This window comes from Kwoniella newhampshirensis, chromosome 11 (genome assembly GCF_039105145.1).
Source record: "Kwoniella newhampshirensis strain CBS 13917 chromosome 11, whole genome shotgun sequence".
In the NCBI taxonomy this organism is placed as follows: domain Eukaryota; kingdom Fungi; phylum Basidiomycota; class Tremellomycetes; order Tremellales; family Cryptococcaceae; genus Kwoniella; species Kwoniella newhampshirensis.
Window position 1 is genome coordinate 696,114 of NC_089964.1, and position 25,596 is coordinate 721,709.

The 25,596-nt window shown below is 51.2% G+C and overlaps 8 protein-coding genes across 8 annotated transcripts; 5 read left to right on the top strand and 3 right to left on the bottom strand.

Annotated features, from left to right (window-relative positions):
• Positions 1-1,947: 1,947 nt before the first annotated feature.
• IAR55_005436 (uncharacterized protein) lies at positions 1,948-6,263 on the top strand (the record flags this gene model as incomplete). Its single annotated transcript, XM_066948527.1, has 16 exons — positions 1,948-3,016; positions 3,080-3,300; positions 3,354-3,458; positions 3,515-3,632; positions 3,693-3,851; positions 3,909-4,221; positions 4,269-4,395; positions 4,461-4,599; positions 4,666-4,736; positions 4,800-4,889; positions 4,944-5,012; positions 5,069-5,110; positions 5,183-5,287; positions 5,343-5,671; positions 5,737-6,143; positions 6,211-6,263. The coding sequence occupies 16 exons, from the start codon at positions 1,948-1,950 to the stop codon at positions 6,261-6,263; spliced, it is 3,417 nt and encodes a 1,138-aa protein (XP_066801095.1).
• A 778-nt stretch (positions 6,264-7,041) lies between these two features.
• IAR55_005437 (uncharacterized protein) lies at positions 7,042-8,027 on the bottom strand (the record flags this gene model as incomplete). Its single annotated transcript, XM_066948528.1, has 3 exons — positions 7,042-7,096; positions 7,188-7,413; positions 7,508-8,027. 3 exons carry the CDS (start codon positions 8,025-8,027, stop codon positions 7,042-7,044), a joined length of 801 nt encoding a protein of 266 aa, XP_066801096.1.
• Positions 8,028-8,366: 339 nt separating this feature from the next.
• On the top strand, positions 8,367-9,943 carry IAR55_005438 (uncharacterized protein; the record flags this gene model as incomplete). The annotated part of the gene is made up of 5 exons (XM_066948529.1): positions 8,367-9,011; positions 9,180-9,478; positions 9,622-9,693; positions 9,758-9,827; positions 9,899-9,943. The coding sequence occupies 5 exons, from the start codon at positions 8,367-8,369 to the stop codon at positions 9,941-9,943; spliced, it is 1,131 nt and encodes a 376-aa protein (XP_066801097.1).
• Positions 9,944-10,346: 403 nt separating this feature from the next.
• IAR55_005439 (isocitrate dehydrogenase, NAD-dependent) lies at positions 10,347-12,585 on the bottom strand (the record flags this gene model as incomplete). Its single annotated transcript, XM_066948530.1, has 10 exons — positions 10,347-10,399; positions 10,627-10,825; positions 10,904-10,984; positions 11,056-11,061; positions 11,132-11,314; positions 11,545-11,837; positions 11,977-12,171; positions 12,240-12,258; positions 12,326-12,373; positions 12,526-12,585. 10 exons carry the CDS (start codon positions 12,583-12,585, stop codon positions 10,347-10,349), a joined length of 1,137 nt encoding a protein of 378 aa, XP_066801098.1.
• A 441-nt stretch (positions 12,586-13,026) lies between these two features.
• IAR55_005440 (uncharacterized protein) lies at positions 13,027-14,975 on the top strand (the record flags this gene model as incomplete). The annotated part of the gene is made up of 9 exons (XM_066948531.1): positions 13,027-13,253; positions 13,342-13,433; positions 13,508-13,568; positions 13,634-13,700; positions 13,758-13,790; positions 13,860-13,961; positions 14,016-14,450; positions 14,564-14,809; positions 14,889-14,975. 9 exons carry the CDS (start codon positions 13,027-13,029, stop codon positions 14,973-14,975), a joined length of 1,350 nt encoding a protein of 449 aa, XP_066801099.1.
• A 468-nt stretch (positions 14,976-15,443) lies between these two features.
• On the top strand, positions 15,444-18,698 carry IAR55_005441 (uncharacterized protein; the record flags this gene model as incomplete). The annotated part of the gene is made up of 8 exons (XM_066948532.1): positions 15,444-16,694; positions 16,760-16,985; positions 17,055-17,118; positions 17,176-17,679; positions 17,738-17,866; positions 17,991-18,192; positions 18,319-18,488; positions 18,584-18,698. 8 exons carry the CDS (start codon positions 15,444-15,446, stop codon positions 18,696-18,698), a joined length of 2,661 nt encoding a protein of 886 aa, XP_066801100.1.
• Positions 18,699-19,328: 630 nt separating this feature from the next.
• IAR55_005442 (uncharacterized protein) lies at positions 19,329-22,141 on the bottom strand (the record flags this gene model as incomplete). The annotated part of the gene is made up of 5 exons (XM_066948533.1): positions 19,329-19,637; positions 19,809-19,867; positions 20,026-20,080; positions 20,134-20,202; positions 20,318-22,141. 5 exons carry the CDS (start codon positions 22,139-22,141, stop codon positions 19,329-19,331), a joined length of 2,316 nt encoding a protein of 771 aa, XP_066801101.1.
• Positions 22,142-22,628: 487 nt separating this feature from the next.
• On the top strand, positions 22,629-25,400 carry IAR55_005443 (uncharacterized protein; the record flags this gene model as incomplete). Its single annotated transcript, XM_066948534.1, has 11 exons — positions 22,629-22,925; positions 22,985-23,012; positions 23,074-23,218; positions 23,286-23,794; positions 23,855-23,914; positions 23,975-24,102; positions 24,163-24,391; positions 24,449-24,476; positions 24,533-24,631; positions 24,686-25,123; positions 25,196-25,400. The coding sequence occupies 11 exons, from the start codon at positions 22,629-22,631 to the stop codon at positions 25,398-25,400; spliced, it is 2,166 nt and encodes a 721-aa protein (XP_066801102.1).
• Between the last annotated feature and the right edge of the window lie 196 nt (positions 25,401-25,596).

A 25,596-nucleotide genomic window follows, 5' to 3' on the forward strand; every position in this document is an offset into this window, starting at 1 on the left:
TAGTACGCAAGTAGTGAGCTCAAGCCAGATCTGACTAACCGACGGTCGAGTATCTGGAATTAGATCGAATACGCATTTGTCTGGTATTTCGAACTGCGATCAAGTCGGAGAGATACAGGTGTATGCTTGACATGTTGATTTTCAGCTTCGATGCTGGGCCGTGGCATCGGAAGATGAGTCAAAGTATAGATTCACCGTCCCCCCTCCTTCGCCCAAAGCGCTTTGGTAGGGAGCTAAAGCGATTGAGAACGAGACATGGACTAAAGTGAGACCTGCCCTTGGCGGGGTTTAATCTACCTTTTCGCTGTACAGTCAGGAGACCGTCTAGTCTCAGAGGTAGGCGAAAAAGGAAACGCATAGACGATTGAGCTCGTCATGCCTGAAAGTGATGTGCAGCAGTGTGGCATTGCCATAATGCATACGTCCACCCCAAGATGGATGAATCCGTAATGTCGTAAATCAGAGTCTTTCGCAAGGGTAAAGGAAGCATTGTTCTAGGTGTGGTGGCGGATGTGCCTGATGCCTTGCGCCTCACTATCCTATGCTCCCGATGTTCTCCCCCCGCTCCTCGCCATTGCCGCTACTCATACCCCTGCACTAAATTACATGCATTTCCTCCTTACTCGGTACCTGATATCCATCCCGTCTGGTTGACACAGAGAGAAAGAGAGTGAGACGCGGCGCAGGTCGGGCACATGTGGCTCCGATACCTACAGTAGATCTGTTGTCCATACGATCCACAGCCAATCAATCGATCTCCTGCAGTGAATAGACAATACACCGATGCTCGACCCTTAATCCAGTTCTGTGCCCCACAGATTGAGACCTGGAAGGAATCAGGCCCATACCAGCTTGTCACGACGATTGGCTGCGATCAAGAAAATACGCCGTTATCGAAATGAACGAGTGAGATGCCGTAATTGCGCCCCGTCCCCGACTGGCATCTCAAACCACCTCTCTTCAACGACCCGTTTCCCTTTGGTGTTCTCTGAGAGGACGTACGCTGAGGGCAGGGGGGATCGCTCCGACGATAGGCTTTTCCATCTTCCCAGTTTTAGGAGATATTTATCACGAGGACGATTCCAGGGTTCGGAGCAGCTCGGTTAGAAAGACCAACCTTAAAAGCTGGGGCAATCGTACATCATACGATATCAGCCCGGCAGACAGGCGGCAGATAGCTTTCCGTTCATCCCTTTTTGCACCATCCAGTGACACTATCTATCGTCAACAGGCCTCTCCTGCTGTTCCAATCGGAACCATCTCGACGTATCTAGAAGCGCGGGTGATCAAGGAGAAAAGAGCAGAACAAGGGGAAGGAAGGAATCGTACACACCCAACAAAAGCGAAAGGAACGGAATCTGGTTATACGATAAACAGCAAAGTGGTAGATGCTAAGTTACAAGGTCGAGAGGGTCCATGTTCTCTGCCTTTCTTGTTCTTCTGACCTCCTACGTAAACGGCATCATCCCCCTCGGTGAGTAATGAATCCTAATATTCCTAATTATCTTACATCTCCCCTTCTTCCTCCTCTTCCTTCTCCTCCTCCTCCTCCTCCTCCTCCGCCTCCTTCGTACGTATACCACCAACAAGAAGGGAAACAGCGCACCAACGTGTTCTTCCTGCACGCCCCTTGACGATCATCATCATATTATCATTATTATTTTTCGCTCTCCTTCCCAACCCCCCTTGTTTTCATTCACCCCTTTCCAACCGGAGAAAAAAAGGAAAAACCGCCGTTGTCACCGCTTGATTTCACCACTTGCTGACGACCGTCGAGGAACAGCATAATCAGATCAATCAACTCAATTCAACACAACCATCTTCCATCAACCACAGCATCACATTCATCAATTAGAATAGAGAATACCCCTGCTATCCCGTACACGCAAACAATCATATCTCGTACGTGCATGCGGATGACGGGAAGAGATACCGAAACTCGCGACAATGCAATCCAGAAATAACGAAGATCATCCTCGTTACCCTCCGCCGCCCCCCAATGGACATCATCATCGTCCCACATCCGCTTTCCTACATCATCTACCGCCCCCCATCCCATCTGCCAACTCACCACTCAGTCACTATCCAGCTTCACCAAATTATCGAGGTGACGGTCCGATACAATCACCGGTAGGCGGTCATACCGATCCATCGACTTGGGCAGCACAGATGGGGATGGATCGACCTGGATCGAGTCGAAAGTCTAGTGTGTGGAGCGGCACTTCCCCGAGAATGTCAGATTCCAGCACCAATCGATTACCATCCCTGTCCTCGGCAGATTTTTCCCATCGTGGACCTTCACTGACATCTTGGGATATTCCATCACCTGGATCTTACGCTATGAGCAATGCCAGAGGGACTGGACCATTCGGTTCTGGATTCAGGGGATCACCCTCTAAACCACCTCCTCTCATCACTCCAGCCTCGAGCAGTAGCTCCAATCCTTACGCTCAGATGCACGCGGACGAACCGAGCGAACCGAGCGGTCTAATTCCTCGTGCCAGCTCGTCAACGCTCGTCGGTGGAACAGTACCTGCATCGCCTGCCAACAAGCATCCTGCCCCATCAAGCGAAACTGGCAGCGCCCCCCAAACACAGAAGAAGAAGAAACGGCGGGTCGCTTTGTCTTGTGCCGAGTGTGCCAAGAGGAAGCAGAAATGTAACCGAGAAACACCTTGCCAACATTGTCTCGCTAGAAGGGTCCCCGAGCTCTGCGTGCCCTATACACGACCGGGATCACCACCTGCTGCCAAGTCCTCGACGAGGCGGGACGCTTCCTCTACGAAATCACCGGGACCGAAGGAGAAGAAAGAAAGCCAGATCAAGACAGAGACTGAGGGAACGAATCAAAGGCAGGATTCTCAACCTAGACAATCGGTTCAACTGGAGAAGACCAGACCTCCATCGATGCTGCCGACTATCAGCGTGAGGGTTGGCCGGTTGGAGGCCATGATGAATGCCGTAATCAACAGGGTCGATGGAGTAGAAGGAAAGGCTTTGAGAGATTGGAGGATCAGTGAGTCGGAAATCAGCGGCAACGCACTTTGAAGATAGAATAGGATCTAACGCTCTGCTACAGATCACGCCCCGGCGACTTCACCACCTCCTATACATTTCGAGGAAGTGCATACTCGCGGCGACATAGAGGAACAGGTCGATAGACCCGACACGACTTCTTCCACTCGATCTCGACGCGATGATAGATCGGTAGAGTGGGGAGGGGACAGCGCTGAAGGGGATGACGGTGGTGTAGGCGGACTGGACAGAGATACGTCGAGCAGGAACCCTCTGCCCCAATCGGTGAGTCCGCCAGGATATTTGGCAGTACAATCTTACTTCTCCATCCGAAACAGATGATCCATGCCTCACAACCTGTGCCTTTGGGTTTGGACTACCACGGCACTCCCGCAGAGCAGCTGCAGAAGCTTTTCCAGGATTGCGGTGTCAGTCCGCATAAGGTGAGACCGGAACCTTCCACCTCGCGCTGTGAACACTGACATCTCCTGGCACGTAGGTCACAAACCTCATGCGGGACCTCCCCCCTCATGACTTTGCATCCCAACTCGTTGAATGGTATTTTCAGAAGTGCAACTATGTCCGATATCCTCTCGACGAGTTCCTCTTCAAGCAGGGTGCGTGATGAATATTATCCACTGATCATGTCACGACAGTGGTACTGATCGACTGCACAGCCTTCGACACGGTTTATTCGGATGGCTCGAGCCCATCAACTGTTCTTGCCTTGCCTCTCGTGTTCATTGTGCTCGCGACTGCCATCCGCATCGCGCCGGACGAACTGATAGGCTCAGATGATCAAAAAAGGACGATGAGTTTGAGGATGTATTGGAGCTGTAAGTGGTGTTCGCTTCATGAAGGTGACGAAAACTCGCTGAAAGAATTTTTGCAAGCCAAAAACGCAGTCATCATTGCCTCAGCAGTCAAAGCCGAAAACATCCAACTCGTTGAAACTCGGATCACGACCGGTCTCTATCTCGTATTGATGCACGAGAGACGGCTAGCTGAAGGGTGGGCCGAGTTCCGTTCGGCCTTGACGACAGGTCAGGCGATCGGCCTTCATCGTGATGGGTCGAAGCTGGGATTAGAGCCGTACACCACCGAATACAGAAGAAGGTTATGGTCCTACCTTGTTCACGCGGATGCAACGTATTCGTGCTTATTGGGCCGACCGACCTCGATTGATCCCACCTGTGTAGATACCCGGTATGTCGCTCATCCACCCCAAAGATATAGGTCCTGACTCAGAGCAGTCCTCCTTCGAATCTCGAGATGAAAATATTGCGGGAAAATAAAAACGCCCAGCCCCAACCTATCAGCGAACCGACTTTTGCAACTTATCTCATCCTTCGTCATGGACTTGGTTGTATCGTAGCAAAGGCGAGTATCTCCCCCCGTCATCTCGTCCGGACGGTGCAAGCTGACCTGATCGCATCGTTCAACAGATTACCCAGCATTTTCAGAGATTACAAGGCCAAACTCAATACCGCGATGTGGAAAACTTAGATGCCGAGTTGAAACAGTTTGTCTCCGATTTGCCGCCAGCATTCAGCTTGCACAATCCAGACAAATCGACCGATGACAGTAGGTCTAGATCTCTGTCTGCTCACTCAGGAATCGCCATTGACAAGTGCTTGTCGGCTCCGCCAGAATTTTGGTATTTACCCGTTCATCGATACTATATCCAGACCGAAATCTTGCATTTTGTCATCATCCTTCATGTAAGTACAGCTCGATTATGCGTTATATCAGGGGAGAGAGCAAATAATGACGGACGAACGTAGCGTCCTTGGCTATTGAGGAAACTGCGCAGTCAGCGATATGCACTCTCTCAGTCAGCATGCTTCGATGCCGCGATTACCGACTACAAGATCGTAAGCCTTTCGTGACCAGATTGGACTACGCTCAGGCTGACAAAGACGTCTCAGCGTCAAGCATTCAAGGTTGATGTTCCAGACTTCTTCGAGACTCTACTGGGCTCATCCTTCAGGGAGTTTGTACGTGTATGGGGTGTCGCAGGCAGAGCCCAACTGATCGCTCTTTGTTCCTACAGAATGCCGCCATGATTGCCGGTATCAGTTTGATCATCGATCCGGTGAGCAAATCGAGTGATAAATGCCGCCTTCTATCATGGATCGAGGGACTGACCCAAACTCTGATGTTAAAGCGGGCACCGCATGTCAACGATATGCGACAGATCGTACAAAGCTTTATGGAGCAACATCCTCACGATCCCAAAGCGGATGACTTCTCGCAGAAAGAAGCGGCAATTGTCAGTGCCAGAGACATAGTCAGCGCAGCGGACACAGACTGACCGCAATTTGCAGATCTACACGATTCACCGCCGTGCCTTGGAGATGGAAGAGAAACGTGCCCGTCGGCTCGCACCCAGACTGTCGCTCGACAATACCTCTTTCGAGCGATCCTCTCGACGCAACAGCGAGAAGAATGCGATGGCGGCCCCGCCTGTCCCGTCCGGCGATCATAGCGGTGTCTCCTCCGCGCCGAGCAATGATGGATCAAGACCTGTTCCGCTAACCTCTCCTGCCTCCAGGCAGTCTCATCCCCGCATGAGCCCGTATCCTGCTGGGTCAGGTCTGGGACCCACCCCGCCAAACGTGTCTGCTAGTCCAGAGGAAGATCACCCTCAGAGATTGTACGTTCTGCATTCATAGTGCGATATCATCTGTGTGAGTCACGCTCATTGATAATCGCACACAGACTCGACCACTGGCTTGTTTCAAACACTTCTTTCGGTCCTGGCGCCGATTCCACCATGAATTCATTCAACACAGGTATCGGACTTTTCCCGTTCGCCATGCAGCAGCAGATGCAACCACCGTTCCTTCAGCAGACAAGCTCAGACACTGTCATGCAGAATCAACAACCTTTCCAAGCACAGCAAGGGCAGGCTTTTGTTCCATCTCAAGCTGGTACTGAGACATTACAAGCGCCTAGCGGCTGGATGGACCCATCTTTAGCGGCTGCCCCTTCAGGGTCAGGGATGACGGATCCGTCGGGGTTGGTGGCTGGAACAGGTGGAGCTGGTGGATTTGGAGGGCACACGGGAGCCGCAGGTGGAGGTGGAGACGGAAACAGTGCTCAATACTGGAATGCACTCATTGACGGTAAGCGCTCTTCGGATCTCTGCTCAAAGGTGAAGCAATCGCTAACAAGGAGGGTCGATCGTTCCAGGAATCGTTGGGGGATTACCCAGTTACGATCCCAGCTTTTCGACAGGCGCTTAGACCTAGAATTCGTAGATGGGTATCTTGTGGAGGCAAAGATTGATGTTTTATAATGTGTTCACTCACTACTACCGTCAGCATATAGGTGTGGCTATCGCGTTTATACTATACGAGAAGATGACCAATCATGATATTAGGGACGTCACATTTTCCTGCACCTGCCCCGCTGCATGCATTCGAGCGATCGTTGCTTGTCGTGGGGTCTGTTTGATGACACTGACTGCTACTGACAGATTTTACAGCTGAGGGAGGACCAAGAACGGGGATCGCCTTTACGGAACCCATTCTTCATTGTATATGGCCCACGGCGTGCATAATGTTCGTAGTCTACAAACAAACGCTGAGAACTAGCTGAACGTCACCACGACCCCTCAAACACTCAAAACTTAAGTGCTGCCCGATCATATGGACTGACGCTCAGTCTAGTATACTGATGACCTTGGATTCTCAGCGTATACATACATGACTATGTTGACAGATTCGTTCCGTGTCATTTGGACGAGCTCGCAAAGGAAGAAGAGCTGTATCTCGTATCAAGAGCATCATCGGCTGGCCTTCGCTGAGCTCGACGAACGGTGTCTTCACATGCAGTACGTAATCGTAAGGGGGAGCCAGGAGTAGTGGCGGCGGTAGGTCGAAAGGTCTGGGCAAAAGGCTCTTTTGTCCGACATTGGTTGAAGTGGGAGACTCGCTTTGCGAACCGTCTGGGACCCTTCTGGTTTACCTTTTGTGGGATTTCAAGTATGAAGATCATCACCCGTGGCGACGAACGTCGATCTCATACCGCTGCACTGCTTTCTGGAGCCTGTTTCTTCTTCAGTTTGTTCTCCAATCTACCAGACAAAACGAGATCAGCTGACCGTATCCCGCATCCTTTCCTTCATCTGGCCAAACAAAATATGGTCTGTAGAAACATGGAATTACGCCAAGAAAGCACTCATGGAAGCATCCATCCCCTCTGCCCCCTTTTCCTCTTCTCGACTTCTGACGCTCTCTCCACTACCCTTCCTCAACTCCTCGGGCCATTCAGCGAGATCTACATGTGCGCTTTCAAGTGCGGATCGAGCTTGGTCGATCGCTGCGGTGTATTCTTCCAGCTCGGAAGAGTAGATTGTGTACACGCAATTTATACATCCTGACATGCAGCATTCTGCATTTGGTGATTGTCATTCAGTGTCAGTGAGCGATCAAGTCATAGTTGCAGTCATTCGATCACGCTCAAGGTTGCGAAAGTCCGGACTCACCCTCTTCTCCTGGTGGGACGGGTTTGGGAGGTACCGGTATCCCCAACACGATCATCTCTTTCTTCCTCCTCTTCCTTTCCTCTTCTTTCTTGGGACCAGGAACATTTTTCATAGCAGGTATAGGCTCCACAATCTTCGTCCCGGCAATCACGCCCTTATTCTTATTATCCGCAGTCACCAACTCGGAATCAGACTTTGATGTATCCAAAGGGGTTTCCTGTAACGAAGTTGACGTCGGAGAAGTAGAAGACGTCTCGAAGGCATCGGAGCTTGCCGCTGATGGGCTTCTCGTGGTGCCGGGGGAAGATTGTTGGAGAACGTCTTGGAGTTGGGTAGAGGGAGAGTAGGAGGGGATGGGAGCAGGACGAAAAGGTGCGAGAAGATCCAGATTCCGACGTCGTCGACGAGGTGGTGGCGCGGAAGAGATCCCTCGGACTATTGCTCGTCCGTGTGCGATAGATCGCCCATTGCTGAGCATGGCAGGTGTCAAGGTGTGGGAGAAAAGAAGGATTCGAGCCATGGCCTCATCATGAGTACGTTGTGTTGTGTGATTTTGTCCAGCGATGTGATGAAGCAAAACAAGAGAAATGCATTGCTGACATAGCTCTCACCTGCCTCTACGTTCTTTTCTGTTTCTTGTGTCTGCACAGGTCGTTTCGCGTGTGGGGCTCCGCTCGAGTACAGAGTCGGCAACGTTGGAGGAAAGAATCGATAATGGGAAGGAAAATCGCTCGAGGCGAAAAACTAGTTGCAAGTCGAATATATATACTCACCGAACGCTTCTCTGTTTTGCTTGCATCATCAGGTCAATCATCATCACTCAAGCACAAGCACCTTCAGAGCCAACACACAAGCCACAATGTCCTCCGCTACTATCCCTCGCCCTCGCCCTGTGCCTGTCGCTCTTGTCGGTCTCGGTGGAGTTGGTCGAGCCATTCTCTCGCAACTCCTCTCTCCTCCTCTGTCCAACCGATTCAACCTCGTCTTCATCGCCAACTCACGACAATCGCTCTCTCTCCCTCTCCCCGCATCTCCACTGACACCCACAAACTACGCTCCCATCCTCGAGAAATACGGCACACCTCTCGACGTGACGTCCATCATCTCTGTGCTCTCGACCCATCCGGACGCCCCCGGGATCTTCATCGATTCGACCGGATCAGAGATCATCCCGGGGATGTACCCCCAGATCCTCTCGATGGGAGTCAACATCGTCACTCCCAACAAGAAGGGATTCTCGTCTTCAGACAGTCTCTATAGATCCATCTCGGAAGCGAGTCATCCAAACTCCCCAACGATGGTCTACGGCGAATCGACAGTCGGAGCAGGTCTTCCTATCCTCTCGACTCTGAGAGATCTGGTAGGAACGGGCGACGAGATCGAAAAGATCGAAGGTGTCTTCAGTGGAACTCTCAGTTATATCTTCAACGAGTTCAGCAAGCCCGAAGGTGGAAACGTCAAGTTCTCCGAAGTGGTCAAGATCGCAAAGGACAAGGGGTACACTGTGAGTGGGCAGGAAGATTGTCCCCTCCATCGATCAGAGAGCTACCTTGCCTTTGAATCTTCGAACCAGACATCTTTCAAGTCGTTCATTTTCAAGGCCGCTCCACGCATAGTCATCGCGCCTCACGTCCACGTATACGAGCTAACAAATTGTTCGCTGGACTCGCAGGAACCCGACCCACGAGACGATCTTTCCGGAACCGACGTCGCCCGAAAACTCTCCATCCTCTCCCGACTCATCCCCACCTCCCCAGCCCTCCCCGAAGGCTACGCCTCCATCCCCACTCAGTCTCTCGTCCCGGACGTCCTCTCAAACGCATCTTCCAAGGAGGAGTATCTCGAACGACTGGAAGAGGGGGACGAGTACTTTGATAAGCTTCGTGAGGAGGCGGGCAAGGAGGGCCAGGTCGTGAGATATGTCGGGGTGATCGATTTGAAGGAGGGTAAAGTGGAGGCCAAGTTGGGCAAGTGAGTTTGACGGCTTTTTTTCTCTCACTCGTCTAAATCCCTTATTTCGGTTTGGGACTGGAACACAGACTCAGTATCGGTCAGGCCGGGGATAGCAGGGATGGAAGAAGGTCTGAAGCTGATTCCTGGAATGGCTTTATAAGATACCCCATCGATCACGCTTTCGCTACTGCTCTCAAAGGATCAGATAACATCATCTCTTTCCACACCAAGCGGTGAGTCATATCAATGTTCACGATCAATATGACCTAAGCTGATTCACCGACCTCCGTTGGACAGATACTCCCCTCGCCCGCTTATCATCCAAGGTGCGGGTGCAGGCGCAGACGTCACTGCCATGGGTGTGACTGTGAGTCTTTGGTCATTCGTCGATCATCGGCCCGTTCATGAGAACTGATCTGGGTCGTCTTTTCCAATTAGTCCGATATGATCAAGATCCATGAGAGACTTACTACTCGAGTTTGAGAAGGTTGAATTCGAGTTGCGTTGATGAGTTATGTGATCAGAGTGAGGGACGAAGAAGCAATAGTGGATGTTCAGAGTGGTCGGTCGCACAGACAGCTTATCAAATGGAATGTTTGGAAGCATATGATATGCAGTTTCAATTTGTACAGCCCATTGCTGTATTCAGGTGTGAAAGCGTCAGGAAGCATATCACAGCCACGACTGTTAATCAGTGGATTTCACGTTAGCAGCATTGTATTCTTTGCGTTGACAGTCTTGTGTAAAGACTCGGTGGTTGCCATCCGACTTTGCATTTCTTCGATTCAGAACATCATGCATTTTGTTTTGACATTCCTAGCCTCCTTCCGTTCTGCTCATCATCCCTCATATTGGGCGAATTGACATTAGAACCACAATAGAGCCTTTACATGAGCCTGTTGACGAGAGCCTTTGTAAAGTCGGTGGTGGTGGCTTGGCCTGTAAGATGGAGATGAGTGATCAGCAATGGTTCTTATACGCTGTCGAGCTTCCACGAGGTCTTTCTATCTTCTGCTTGGCTGCGTTCTGCATTCCCAGAATAGCTCCAGATTCCGCCAACCCATAATATATCTCCAGCGCTGAATGGTACTGAATAGTTCCTAAAAGCATCGGCGCTTCCTTGCGCCGCCCCACAAACATAGAGACTTCAGTAAAACAAAACTCACCTCCCAGATCAGCAGTCCTGATCTTACCCTCCTTGACCAGATCGTACGTAGCACCGGCGATCAAATTGGCCTGGCTCTCGAGACCAAGATGTCGGAGCATCATGGTAGCAGAAAGGATGAGGGCGGTAGGGTTGGCTTTATTGGTTCCCATGATATCCTTACCGACGTGTCGACATCCGGGCTCGAACAGCGCGTATTCCTAGATCCAGTGATTTGTCAGCGAACTTTGATAGGTGTGATATAGATGATGTCTCGGGGGAAGGGAACCCAAACTCACTCGGCCAAAGTTACAACCGGGAGTGATACCAGGTCCTCCAACAAGAGCGGAACCGATGTTGGCACAGATAGTACCGTACAACTACAGGTCGGCGACATCAGCATCTCTCCATCCGATAATTCATACACATCGTTTGATCAGTCGATACTCACGTTAGGCTACAGGATGAAATCAAAGCAATGCAATTGTCAGCGACTATAGCTGTCATGCAGCCCATTATCAACTCACCATGACCATGACGTCGAATTGTTGAGGCTTGGAAACAAGCTGCATGGCGGTGTTGTCGACGATCATGGAGTCGAACTTGATCCCAGTGTGTCCGTACTCCTGTTCGGCAATTCGCTTACAAGTGTTGAGGAAGAGACCGTCACCGAGCTTCATGATGTTGGCCTTGTGGACACAGGTGACCTTCTGCGGGAGGTATAGAGGTGTCAGCAGTGGATCATAGTAGCCTCTCCCATCTTTCAGCCGAGAAACTGGTTGCTTTTGCGACCTGGTCCAGTGCTCCCTCATCCGCTGCTCCCATACGCTTCATTGAGATTTAAAAATAGTCGCGTTTGCCACCGATGCTTCCTGCCCAGCACGCCCGTGCAGAGGGTTGCTCGTCCGACCGGACCGCGACAAAAGGTGACATCACTTACCTTCCTGTTGTTCTTGATAGCGAAGTCAAAAGCGAACCTCGCGATTCTCTCCGCCTTTGCTCTAGTAGAGACCTTCAAGCTCTCCACGACACCTGGGAAAGACTGGTGTTCGAGACCCGAATATTCACCCTCTGTGTTCTCACGGATGATGGCGAAATCGACGTTGTCGTGTCGGGTGGGGAAACCGGGAAGGGACTTGCAGACGACGACGGAGGCGTAGATATCGAGTTGTTGTCGCATGGCAACGTTCCATGAGTTATGGCCAGTTTGGTCGATAGGAGTGTAGAGGATACCTGGGCGAGGAAGGCATAGTCAGGCATTGGATTTCGACACCTATACCAGGAGTATGACGATTGACCCGCGGAACGAAAAGACGTTGCACACCGAGACGACATGGACTTTACAGAATGAACTATGAACATAATCACTCACCCTTCAATCCGACCTTGTTTCTCTTCAAACTCTCCATGGCCTCCTGAAAAAGCTCATCACCACCGGTAGTCTCACCGGAGACATCATATTGTTCCCACTGGACAGGGACTTTGAGAGCATCGAAGATCTCCTTGACGGAATCGGCGACTTCTTTACCGATACCATCACCAGGGACGAGAGTGACAGTGTATTTGCCTGCGTGGGTGATGTTGTGTCAGACTTTCTTCCACTGGTGCAATAAGCAGAGGAGACGTATCACATACCACCGAATTTAGCAGGGAGCTAAGACAACAACATCAACGTCAGTTTGAATCTTGCTCTGGCTGATACGAAGATGAGGGAAACTCACCCTCTTCTCGTCGGCGATAGTGGCCATGGATCGAGCGACGGGGACTCGCTGTGGGTCACGACGGACATGATGTTGGGCGAAGGAGTAGCATGATGGTGAGAGAAAAGGATGAGGAGAGGACAGAAGACAAGAAAGGAAATACACAGATCAATCAGCATTCCTTCCATTTTGATCATACACGACGTCACGACTCCACTCACCCGCACAGCGGCAGTCCTCATGGCACTTCCTACAGAGCTTCGGAGAGAGTTGGAGAGCATCTTCTGATGTATGTGTGTAGGGTGAGGGGGGAAGAGTTGACAGGAAGGAGAAGTCTAGGAAGGAGAGGTCTGTGTATGGACAGAGTCGAAAGGTTTGTAAACCGAGCAGATGAAAGAGTTGTTGGTGTGCTTGAGTGCGTTTTCGTGGCCCTCTCTCTGATGCATTTCAGGGGCGTATTCAGGTGGTTCGAACGGAGCAAGTCGGCCGAATACCGCCGAGCTCAATCTGAAATATTTCTGAAATCTGTTGCTCATGCATGGATTCTGATCAACCACTGCTCTATCCATATCTTATCGCTCTCTGTGACATCACCCAGTTCATGACACATGATCAACAAGTGTAGAGCTGCTCATCACAAGCTCATAAACGTCTTACGACCCTCATACACTCCCTTCTATCGCACACCAGAGCAGAAACGACCGCTTCGACAGCTCACCAACATGTCCGACCTCCCCCTTTCAAGTCCACCAGCTAACGCCGAAGCCTCCACCTCTGCCTCTGCGAACTCGCCACCACTTGACACGTCTATACTCCTGTCATCAGAAGAGATCAGCGAGAGGAGGAGCGTCGCAGACAAATGGCTGAAACCTAATGGGCCTCCTGTAGGGGTCACTTTCGGTGCACGACTATTGAAGGACGAGGATGATGTGTTCAATCATAACGCTTGGTGAGTGATATTCCAATCACTCAGCTCACGGACTGTGCTTGCCAGAACGCACAGGAAGCTGGGGTGATACTAAAGGTAGCCTACTCAGGGACCATGTCACCTTGCCGGATGACTTCAGAGAGAAAGCAGAGGAGATCATGGAATTACATCGATCGAGTCCTGTCGCTGAAAACTTACGGGGTGAGTTCAGTTCCGTGATTTGTGAGGCACATCATTGATGACACATGAGAGGTGCTAATCAAAGCACTACACAGAGGACTATAATGGTAGACCGGCACATTACTGGAACAAGTTCTACTCGCAACATGAAGCAGGGTGAGTGACCAAGCCAAGTGACGATATCCGGCAAGAAAGGTGCGATATTGACATCCCGTCACTAGTTTCTTCAAGGACAGAGGATGGCTGCGACTGGAGTTTCCCGAGTTGGTAGCGTGCAGTGAGCCGGATGTGGGTTCAGCTTCGGGGTTTTGAGCTGAGCTGCACCTGCTAATAATTTTCACGTAGGCTGGACCGAAAGTCGTTCTCGAGGTTGGATGTGTGAGCCGATCTTTCCATCCTCTGCAAGGGATATCAGCTGACGTGGTGCTCTGCACGGTGATCTCATAGGGAGCAGGCAACACGGTTTTCCCGTTATTACTGAGAAATGAGAATCCAGAGTTGGTGGTTCACGCGACCGACTATTCCTCTGCAGCGGTCAAAGTAGTTCAGGTGAGCTGAAATGGGGCAGAAGGCTTGACTGTAGCTGATGAGAGAGCATGTCAGGTCAACAAGATGTATCCTCGTCCAGATCATGGAAAGGGAGTCTTACACGCTTCTGTATGGGACATCACTTCGAAACCTGTCTCTACACCCTTACAAACCGATACGACGACCTCTCGATCGACATCGATGTTATCGTCTCTACAAACAGATCATACCTCCTCTTCACTCTTAGCATCGGTATCTTCCACGGCATCAGCATTTCTGGAGCAAGCAGCGTCAGCATTATCACTCAACAACAACGACATCGCTTCATCACCGTCAGCATCGTCAGTGACAACATCATCTACAGCCGATTCGACAGCATCATCTGAAACACCAACATATTCTCTGCCTGAAGGGATAACACCAGGCTCCGTCGATGTCATATCAGTCATCTTTGTGCTTTCTGCATTACATCCCAAAGAATGGGATCAAGCGATCCACAACCTCTACACTGTGAGTCCCCGCGACCTTTAGATCGAGTTCACCCTTCGCTCTCCTCTGACCTCGACAGAAGGCAGCGTGAAGCCTGGGGAACACAATACTCACACCGACATTGTCCTCGATAGGCTCTCAAACCTGGCGGTCTGCTCCTCATCCGCGACTATGGTCGACATGACCTCGCTCAACTCCGTATTCGTAAAAACAGACTGCTGGATCCGGAAACACCGAATCTGTATATCAGAGGGGATGGTACAAGGGTTTACTTTTTCGAGAAGGAGGAGTTGGAGAAGCTTCTGACGGCGACGCCGGGAGGGGGGGAAGACGGGGAGAGGATGTTTGCGGTCGAGCAGCTTGGGGAGGACAGACGTCTGGTGAGTGCTACAACGTGGTGGGAGTACATGAGGTCAGAGGATCAGAGGCACAGCTGACGTGTCGCGCATTGTCGTGTAGCTGGTGAACCGAAAAGAGAGAAAGCAAATGTACAGGATATGGCTTCAGGTCAAAGCGAGGAAGCTGGCTCAGAGCTTTCAACGATGATGTGTACGTCACTATGCACCTCCGTATAGCATGCAGGGGCCATGTAGGTAGTCAAGCAGGCGAGATGAAATGCAGAGCGAAGCCCGTTGGACGAGGGTTTCGCGTGCTCTGCTGCACTTGACTTTATATCGGTCTCTCCCAAATGGTTGGTCCCCACAAAACCTGCTGAAGGGGAGCGACATCGCTACTGCAACGATAGACAGATTAGTTTTAGACGCAAGCCAGAAGAGGCCTGTCCTATTCAGGGAAAGCGGTCAACTCACTGATTAGTAGCAGTACTCGAGTGGTGACGATCACGTGGTTGCCAGGGCAAGTCGGTCACCGCGCATTCAAGTCCAAGCAGCTTAGTACTAGTAACTAGTTAAGACAATCACATTCCCCGTCCAACTCGATTGTTGTATCCACCGGCATCTCTTTTGGGTTATAACACTCCCTCACGATCATGTCCTAGTCGTCATACACGAAACCATGTCAACACCATCACTGTCACCACCTCCACAACCGACGACAACGCCGATGACAGGTTCAGATCCACCTCGAAGGAGGTTCGGTTCCTTCGCTTCGTCCAACGGCAACGTTCCCAAGCCTAGACCGGGTACCATCGGCCGACCATCGTCATCCTCTTCCAATCGGTCGCTATCTCCCACTTCTTCGCCTGCGTTTCTGATACCTCCAGCACCACCAGGGCCACAGCGTACACGGTCTGCATCGTCCGCTTCCTCCACGGGCAACACCTCCAGCCTGGGTGCTGGGACGAGTGGAGGACCTACCTCACCTGCTGCTGCCTTTGACATCACACTCGCAGCTGACAAGGCACAACAGTGGCTCTCGACATGGGCACCGAGGGGCGAAGGCAGAGGTAGGGAATTCCTTAACAATACGCTGAACGGAGTCGCCAGTGTGGCCAGTACCGTCTCCAGCGGACTCAATGCTCGAGCCACTGGAAGCGTAGCGGGAGTTCACGACAGGGAAGGTCTCGGAGGAGGTAGTCGACCGAATAGCTTCGTCTCGTTCCCACCTTCTTCCACTGGATCAGCTTCTACTGCTTCTCCATCGACAAGTCCAGAAAGCAGAATAGGGGGTGGAAGCACACCCAATTCTCCTCCTGCTCCCTTACATACTTCTTCGACACCTCAATTGTCAGGAGCTCAAATCATTCCCGGAGGAGGTCCTTCCAGTGGTGGAAGGAAGATTCCTCAGCCTGCCAACCTTGCGAGATTAGGTCACGCAGCAACCACCCCGACAGCACCGACATTGAACGACACTGCCTCGACAACCTCGTCTGGGACACAGAGTCTGCGTCCAGCGATATCATTGCTTGGAAGTGCCGGCTCAACAAGTACAACATCACTCCCACCTACTCAGCCTCACGGGCCATCACATCTTGGACCTAACGCGTCTTCCACTTCGATCAACAATCATCGAAGAACATCGTCAACCACATCTCATCATCGTACGTCATCTTTCGGTCTGGGCAGCTTGAGCACGCAGCTGGGTGGGGGGACCGGTGGCAAGAGTCCCTCAGTATCGAGATCCAGTTCGGTGACTGCCAAGTCTGGTCCGTCTATGACTACACGCTCCGCAGGGATGCCTTATAAGATCGGGTTTCAACCACAGGGTGTGAGAGCAGATAGGACGGGAGAGTACGTCGAGGTTCGAAAGTTGAAAGGCGAGGACAGGGAGAAAGAAGAAGGAAGGTTGGGTAGAAGATGGGCAAAGGTGAGCTTACAGTTTCAACGATCTTGAAGCACCACGTTGATATATACCATGACCACACACGATAGCTCGTCGACCTTCATTTCAACCCTACTGCGCCTCAGCCTCTACCAGTGGTCCCCATCCTGACCCGCTCCTCCTCATCGACGTTCTCCATCTCCTCTCTCGCTTCGGTCGACAAGCGTCGATCGCTACTCTCAATTGACGGAGCACTGGACGCTTTGAAACCGAAGGAGATGTTCAAGGGCTTCAAAGGACCTACAGGACCGGGCGGAGATGAGGGGAGGAAGCGAGGTGAGTGTTGAGGGGCCACAGTCGGCTGGCACTATCCGGAAAGCTAAATGTGGAGTGATCCTGGAACAGCTGCAGAACAGGCTATTGTGAAATGGGAGGATGATTCCGAGGTGAAGAAGTGTCGAATATGCCAGTATGTCGACGACACCCTGTGGGAAAATAGTTTCTACGCTCACCTTCCACGTCGTAGATCATCCTTCTCTTTATCGAACAGGAAACATCACTGTCGTCTTTGTGGACGTATCGTCTGTTCTCTTCCACCTACTCCACCCGCACTGCTCGCCGTCCAGATTCAATTGTTTGCACCTGCCGACCCCTCAGCGACTTCCACTCAGATGCAGGCGGGTCTCCCACCAGGGACGAGACGCGAAAAGTGCTCACTACTGCTGGTCGCTGACTGGAAGACGGGACGAGGAGAAGAGGTGGAAGAGGGATTTGTGGGATGGATGAAAGTTGAGGATGTGGAGAACGAGTCCCCATCAACTGCGGCTAGGTCACTCGATGGAGGAGGTTGGAAGAAGGAGAGGAGAAGATCGAGATTGAGTACGGGAGGAGGAGCAGATGGTGGTGCTAGGGACGATGGACGACTTGGTGTGGAAGGGGAGCAAAAGAGAGATGTCCCGCTACCTCAACAGCCGAAGGAAGTTCAGGTGAAAGGCATGAGGGTCTGTAGGGAGTGTTGGAATGTTGTCTCGTGAGTCCGACGATTTCATAAAGGGTCGAGTGCTGAACAGTCGAGTCTCATTGTACAGTCGGAAGCAAAAAATTCAAGATCAGCAACGAGTGACTGGTTTTGCGAGACTGTACCAAGCTATGAGGACATTGCAATCAGAGATTGAGGATCTGATACCAGATTACGAAGATCAATTGATGGAGCTGACGTGAGTGATCCCCGACTCGACGTGTCTTTTACCCTGGTGCATGCCCCTTCCTCTTGTCCGAGGAACTTTTACCTGTCACAATCCTGTACCTGAACCGTGCTGACGAAGACCTTTTCGTCTCTAGCGAGTCTACCGAAGCTGTGGATCCACCACCAGAAACGGTCGCTATGCACAAAAACCTTCTCACACTGTTTACGCAATACGAGCATCTCTCCAAGAGGATCACCAATCTCCCCTGTGAAGAAGGAGGCTCACAAGCGAGTGTGCAAAGTGCTGTCGCGAGGAGTGCGGCTGGGTTCTTGGGGAAAGAGATGGTCAAACTCCAGGTGAGTAGAGGGATGATCGTCGCGGCAGTAGTGGCGTCTGTGCTGCGACGGAGCTTGGGGCTAGACACTGAATTGGGGCGAGACCACAACGCTGATCGTGGACTTCTCCTCCTTCGTGACCATTAGGCTCTTCCACGACTACAGAAGAAAGCAGCTGCAGCCAAACGGAAGTCCATCCCGGTCCTTGAGACGACATTGGCCGACACGTTGAAACTAGAAGGTGATGAACATGAACGAGCACTCGAAGATGTAGCGGTCTTCTTACAACCATTGTTAGAGCAAGAAGCGCAACTAGAGTGAGTTCCAAGCCGAGACTCTGGGTTCGGAATATCTGCAATTTTGCAAGTCGGAGGAGCGGATATAAGCTGATGTGTTTCCCTCGTGGTTGCAGATCATATATCGCCGATGCCAATGCCCAGAGAAAGTATGAAGACGGGAAAGCTTTACAAGAGGCTTTGAAGGAGATCAGGGCGGAGATTGAGAGGATTACGAAGGCGGGGAAGTAGGGGCGTTGGCGGATGGGTTGAAAAAGTATGGTGGACTCAAAAATACAGTTGTATTGATCATTAGATTTTTGGTTGTACAAGGGAAATGGCAAATCATGAAGACAGACCACACATATGTTCGTCATACAAAGCTTGATGCGACCAGTGTCATCGAGACACGTATACTCTACAAATCGACTGTACACATGATTGTCTGCTGGTGCAGAAATATGGAACGCTTGTACGCCCAAGATTCATAGAGATGGAAGACGGCGGAAAGACCCGAGATAATAGGCTCGTTCGTCAATGGTGATTTCGATTTGAGTGGAGCTCGACGATCTCTTCAGCTTTCTGGATAAGGTGTCGTATCGCATCTGGATTCGAGACATACATGTACATTAGCCGACCATACCATACCATACCATACCGTATCGTATCGACCACACTGTCACTTCTTCACGACGTGTTTTCCTCATGGGGGTGATACAGTACTCACTCTTATGACTTGTCCAGAATCGGTGTTGTTCGTCCCTTGCTTGTTGGTCATCATCAAGACTAGTCGAGATTGGTTCGTGAGGATGAGAAGAAGTGATATGATCATGTAGATGATTCAGACTTTCCAGGATCTAGTCCGCCGTCCATGTCATCTAATCAGCCCGTCCATTCCACAACTTGTATATGCCTTTGCCTTTGCCTTTGTAGGGACCGAGGAGTCCACTTGAAAGAAGAAGTGACCGTACTGCCGCCACTCACCTCTTTCGATAACGTCTTCGACCTCTCCTCACCAAATACCCTCCCGCTCCTTCCTTCTTCCACATACCGATCTTTCATCCCCTCAAATTCTTTCGCTTGCGCAGTCACTTGGGCAGGGGTCTGGACCACTACCACGTTTCGATAATGTCTCGAATACGCTTCGGTCAGGACCGCAATGAGGAGTGTGACAGTGGCTACACCGAATATCTGCGAAATTGTGTTGTGTCAGACACCGTATTCGGATTGTCCTGGGCAGCGATTACTACATTGCCGAGGTGGAGACCAGTCGACGGGGAGGAGAAAGAGAAGTGTCATTGTTTCAAAGGATGATGTTGCGATTGAAGGGCAAGAGTGGTTCGTGGTTATTGGACCACTTACCGCCCAGATGATGAAAAATGCCCTGCCGGCTGGAGTTTGAGGCGCCACTTCGCCATACCCTGTAAACGCCATTGTCAGCGAATCATTCCCATCCGCGGCACAAGAGGCTTCCAAACATTCCTCCTCAAGTCACTGCCCCAGAATAAGGATGTCTCGGCCGACCTGATTCCAACGCGTCCGGCAGGGAGCTCGATTTGAAGGGCAAGTGAAAACTCACCGATCGTCGTGAACGTCACGAAGCAGAAGTAGAAGGCGACGAACCATGACCAGTCCTGTTCTGTGGGTCAGTTCTGATTATGCACCAAGAAAGATGGCTTTGACGCACCTCAGTCTTGCAGAATACGGTAGCTCCTACAAGCCAGAAAAGCAGGAAGAGGGTCATGGCGAATGCAAACTGTAGGTCGGTTCAGGAATCGATCATGGAGAGGCGACAGGGAGGATGGAGATAGACAGATAGTCAGCAAACTTGAACACCCTCAACACATCATTCGTCAACTGCAACAACCCACCTTGATCCAATTCTCCATCTTTTCCTCCTTGGCCAATCTCTCTTGAATTTCACGATACCCTTCCTCACTGCTCAGACTTTGTTGATTCAGCTCGTCCTCTCTTCGTTGTAGGTCATCGAAGCTGCGTTTCTGTTCCTCACCACCTTCTAATGATCCACCCGCCTCGTCACCATGGTGCGACATTCCCATCAAAGCTTCCCCACCACGAGACTCTCCTCTGGATATCGCCAGATTGTTCATGGCCTCTCTTTCCACTCCTTCGATATCTTGATCACTCAAAGCCCCCACATTCAATTTCTTCCCCTTCGCTCCACCTCTCACTCCACCTCCTCTCGTAGCTATCCATACAGGTTTCCCTACCTCTTCCAGCCTTTTCTCTATCGCTGCTCTTTTCGCCGCTTCCTCTTCCCTCTGTCTCTTCCGTATCCTATGTCTTTTCAGCATTTCGTGTCTTCTCCTCCTATATGCCGCATTCCAACTCTCCACAATGGTATCTCGTGCCGTCCCGACGGTGACTGCAAGCGTGAGGATACCCACTGGAGCATAGAAGAAGAGGAAGATCTTCGCCCCGATGGTCGACGGTGTGACATCGCCAAACCCGATGGTTTCGATGGTCACCACAGTGTAATATAAAGCGTTTTGAAACGAAATGTGAGGGACGAGGAAGTTGAAGCATAATGCGCCTAGGGCGAGATAGACAAGCATCATCATGGTGATGATGACGAGATTTCTCTGTTTCGGCGTCAAGCCACTTCCGGATCTCTTGAAATCTGGTGTTCGAACAAGATCGTAGATCAGGGTAGCGTTGGTGAACATACTTGCTGCGGTCGAACAGACACATAACCAGAACGCTTCACTGTATGTGAAGCCATCATCGACAGCGTGGACGACCCCGAATATCGTCACGGCGACGATGTTGATGACGTCGTGTATGGTCAAGCCGACAATGGTGATTATCGTCGAGGAGAACACTCTGCGTTCGAGGAAACGAGAGATCAGAGCGATGTTGGCGATGATCCCACATGCCATGGAAATGGCTAGTCCGACATCTAATAGCACAGGGTTCGACTGGTAGACCACAGGAACATTGTTGATCGTCCGGACATACCAATGTTCCGTCAAACCAGGTATTTCGAGGAGGATCGAGAACGGTTGCAAGAGTCCGGAAAGGATGGGCGTCCAACGGTATTTCGGTGGGACGTAGTCGGGATCCGATGGATCGGGCTGTTGTTGAGACGAAGAGGTCGAGGAGGGACTGCCAACTATAAAGATTCGCAAGGAATGCCAGAACCCGACGTATGACGGATCATGCCGATTGGCCCAAGACGTACGAAGAAGCGCTGGTAAGGATCGTTTTGGAGGTGACGGAATTTCCGACTCGGTGGCGTGGGAGAGGTCCTTCTCGTCCAATGAAGAGTGTACGGGTACCAATTCAAGACTCGTTTGAACTCGTCGTCTAGTCTGGTCTCGATGGGAAGCACGGTCAGCCGAAATTGCTTCGATATCGATACCGTCGGTTGCGGCTAGTCCCGAAAAAGCGATTTGATGACTCGATCCAGCGTTCTCCCCTGATCCGACCGATCCGAGCTCCACACCGCTCAACCGCTTCTCCTCTGCTTGCAAGTACAACTCATCATCCTGGATCATCTCCCTCATCTCCTTGTCCATCCAGCGTTCATCTGACCCTTTAACTTCGTCCTCATCACACGACGAGCCTCTCGTCCCGTGCTCGGGCTCTTCGATGATATTGCCCGATCGATACCGCCTGGGTTGGGGAACCGGCAGGGAGTTGGAGGAGGAAGAAGAAGAAGCGTAGCTCGTCATTGCCGGCAGAGATGTCTATGGCATGGTCCCCGTCATCTGATTACCTAGTGTACCATTGTCGAGAGAATAGACGACCGAAGGGGAATCCTCAACGTGCTGGTTTCTCGAGGCTCATGATCATGACACGTCTCCAGATCCGATCTCGTCTCATCGATAGACATCAGACATCGACATGCTCCGCCAGACCTTCCAGATCCCGTATTTAACGAGCAGAGATAAGCAAAAGAGGTACGTAAACCCGTTCATTCCACTTGACCCTCGTCGATCATTTGCTTCTCCCAAGTGCCAGGTACGATAGACCCCCCACTTTATTTTCGATGCCCCCTTTGCCACTTTGCCACCTCGTACCGCGCAACCTCCACTTGGGACACTGCGTCCCATCCATTCACAGCTGCCTGACACATCCTGTACACCTACTCCTTTTCTTTCAGTGATTCGACGACTCGGATCCTCAGCGAGTCCATGCACCTCCCCTCTCCCGCCAGACATGCCCCGACTCGCTCCAGACTACCATTACACGGGCTACAGACCTCCACGATTCGCCTATCTCCGTTCCTTTCTACCGGTCCTAGCCCTCATCCTCATCTTCAGTTTCTCCCTCGCGAGCTACTCCCTCTTATCGCATTTCAGGAGTCCGGCAACGAAACAGCAGATAGGATGGCAATCATGGGATGTGGTGGAGGTCACTACTGTGTCGGATGAAGTTGACATAGGTTTGGGTCAAGGCGGAAATGGGACGGGCAAGGAGGAGGAATTCGTGCCTAGTATACCTCTGGACGATTGGGTGAGTAGCAATGCTACACTAGCCTGAAACTCGGTTCGATAGCTGACAGCAATTTCAAGGATCCATTGGCACTACATACAACAGGCTGTGAGCAAGCTTCTGATCGCTACCCTGAGCGCACCACTGACAGCTCTTCTATTCAACGCAGTAACGGAAATAGCTATCAGACCATGTTACTTTCCCCCATACGTTTTTCCCTCGTACTGTGCACCTGTGACAACACCCGAGCTCGACAAGACAAGAGGCAAATGGGTCATAGTGGAGAAAGATCTAAATCTGAAGACAGGATTATGGTGAGCTAGCTGATCCTGTTTCAACTTCAGGAGAAGGGAGTAGCTCACGAGAGTTGAAATCTCATAGGTACTTGAATGTATATTATCGACGAACGAGAAGACTGGATGTCGAACTGATCACCGATATTCGACTCGCTTCTGAACCTCCTCCAGACGATGTCAAGCTTGAGCTGGAAGGATGGACGAAAGCGGATGGAGACCTACATAATGGTCTTTGGCCCAGTCAGGACGAGTTGAGGTTGTGGTATAAAACAAAAGCGCAGACCTGGGACGATTGGAAGAGGAGGGATCGCAAGAGACGAGAGGGTGAAGAAGCCCAAGGAGGAGAAGAAGACTCGACGGAGACAAATGGTACGACACCCGATGGAGCGGTGGAAGAAGTGATAACGGAGCCTGAGACCGAGGGTGATACAGATTGGGGATACGAAAGTGATGACATCGTCACGGAGATTGATGTGGTCTACGGAGACGATGACCCGTTCTTTGGATTTGAGAGAATACAGGGAGGCAAAGTGACTGAGACGAAAGTCAACAAATGGGAGAGCGTCGATATCGCTTACAGAAAGGGTACTCCAGGTGAGTGTTGACTTTCACCTCAGACGCGATGATGTAGTTTTGACGCGATAGTCATGACAGTTGCTCCTCGCGCGAAGGTCCCCACATTCCATGCAGACGGGGCTTTTAAGATCATGCAAAGTGAGCTGCAGATCGTCCAGCATCATGACATTGAAAGGCGCAGCTGACTCTGCCATCCAGTCGCCGACTTGCATTACTCCGTTGGCAATGGCGAGTGCAGAGATACGGACAAGTCACCGTGTGTTGGAGACCCAGATACAGCAGCATGGCTGGCCGAAGCTTTGGACGCTGAGAAACCAGATCTGGTTGTGAGTCAGCTTTGGCATCGTTGCTGACGCATTCCTTGCTGATGCACCGTGACCGAGTAGGTGTTCTCCGGTGATCAGCTCAATGGTCAGCAGACTAGCTATGATTCGAGATCTGTTCTGGCGAAATTCGCGAAACCAGTCATTGACAGACAAATACCGTGGTGTGCTGTATTTGGCAATCATGATGGGGAGATTGCGGAAGATACCGAACTGCAGATGCGGATGCTGCAAAACATGCCTTACTCATTAGCAAGGGCAGGACCTAAAGCGGTGGATGGCGTAGGAAACTGTGAGTGGTGAAGAATGGGATCATGGTTTACAAAGCTCACCCGCAGATTGGTGACAGATTACATCAAGCTGCATTCGAGCGACGCGTGAGTGGTGCGAAAGCACGGTAGGGATTTGTGTTCCTTGCTGACGCAACTCACAGCTCCAACATGCACCTATTCACCCTCTACTTCCTTGACTCCCATGCTTACCAGAAGAAAACGCTGCCTTGGGCAAAAGCGGACTACGACTATATCAAGACGTGAGTAGATGACCGACTCGATGCATCGATGTGCTCATCTACCTTGTACCTCAGATCTCAGATTGACTGGTATCGCAATGTCTCCTCCGGAATCAAACCGATAGAAAGACCCTTCAAGCCAGATGGCGTGGATGATCTCGGTCATATATGGTCTGCTCGTTCACGTCCGTCTCGATTGCCGCGAGAGGAGACCACCTTAGCCAAACCCAATGCCATGATGTGGTTCCACATTCCTCTCCCGGAAGCATACAATGACGCTGATACATCCGGCTTTAATGGCGAGGCTCTCGATCTGGGAAGTCAGATGGATGGCGAGGGGAGCAGCAAGCACAACTCGGGATTCTTCTACAACGGTGTCAAAGCTGCCTTCGAGACGGATGATAGTAGCTCCGACGAGGAATGGTACAACACAGTAAAGAAGACAGAAGTAAAGGTATTGAGTCATGGTCATTGCCATAACACAGATAGATGCAGGCGTACCGATGGGGTTTGGTGAGTGACGCCGATGCTGGGAATCCAGACTGAAGATCCAGAGGAGAATCTCAAGCTGACGCTCTGTACTAGGATGTGTTTCGATGGCGGATCCAGTTTCTCAGGCTACGGCCAATTGGGTTTCGATAGAAGAGTCAGAATATACAAGCTGAGCGAATATGGAGAGAAAGTAGAGACGTATAAAAGGTTGAGCGGTGGGAGAGTGATTGATGAGCAGGTGCTGGTGGGGAATGGAGCTGCAGATGGAGTGGGTGAAGATCCGACGACCTATCGATGAGCTCCGAAATTTGTTGTTACGTTGTAATTTGGAAATATACGGATGAGATGCATGGCGTCCAGAGATGGTATGGTCAGTCCGGCGTCATGTATTCTTGATGTGTCTGTCACTGAAAAAGGCAGCACGAAGCGGACAGCGTGACAAATGAACGATCAAAGCTCTGTGAGACTGGGCTTCTTGGTCCGACCGGTACAAC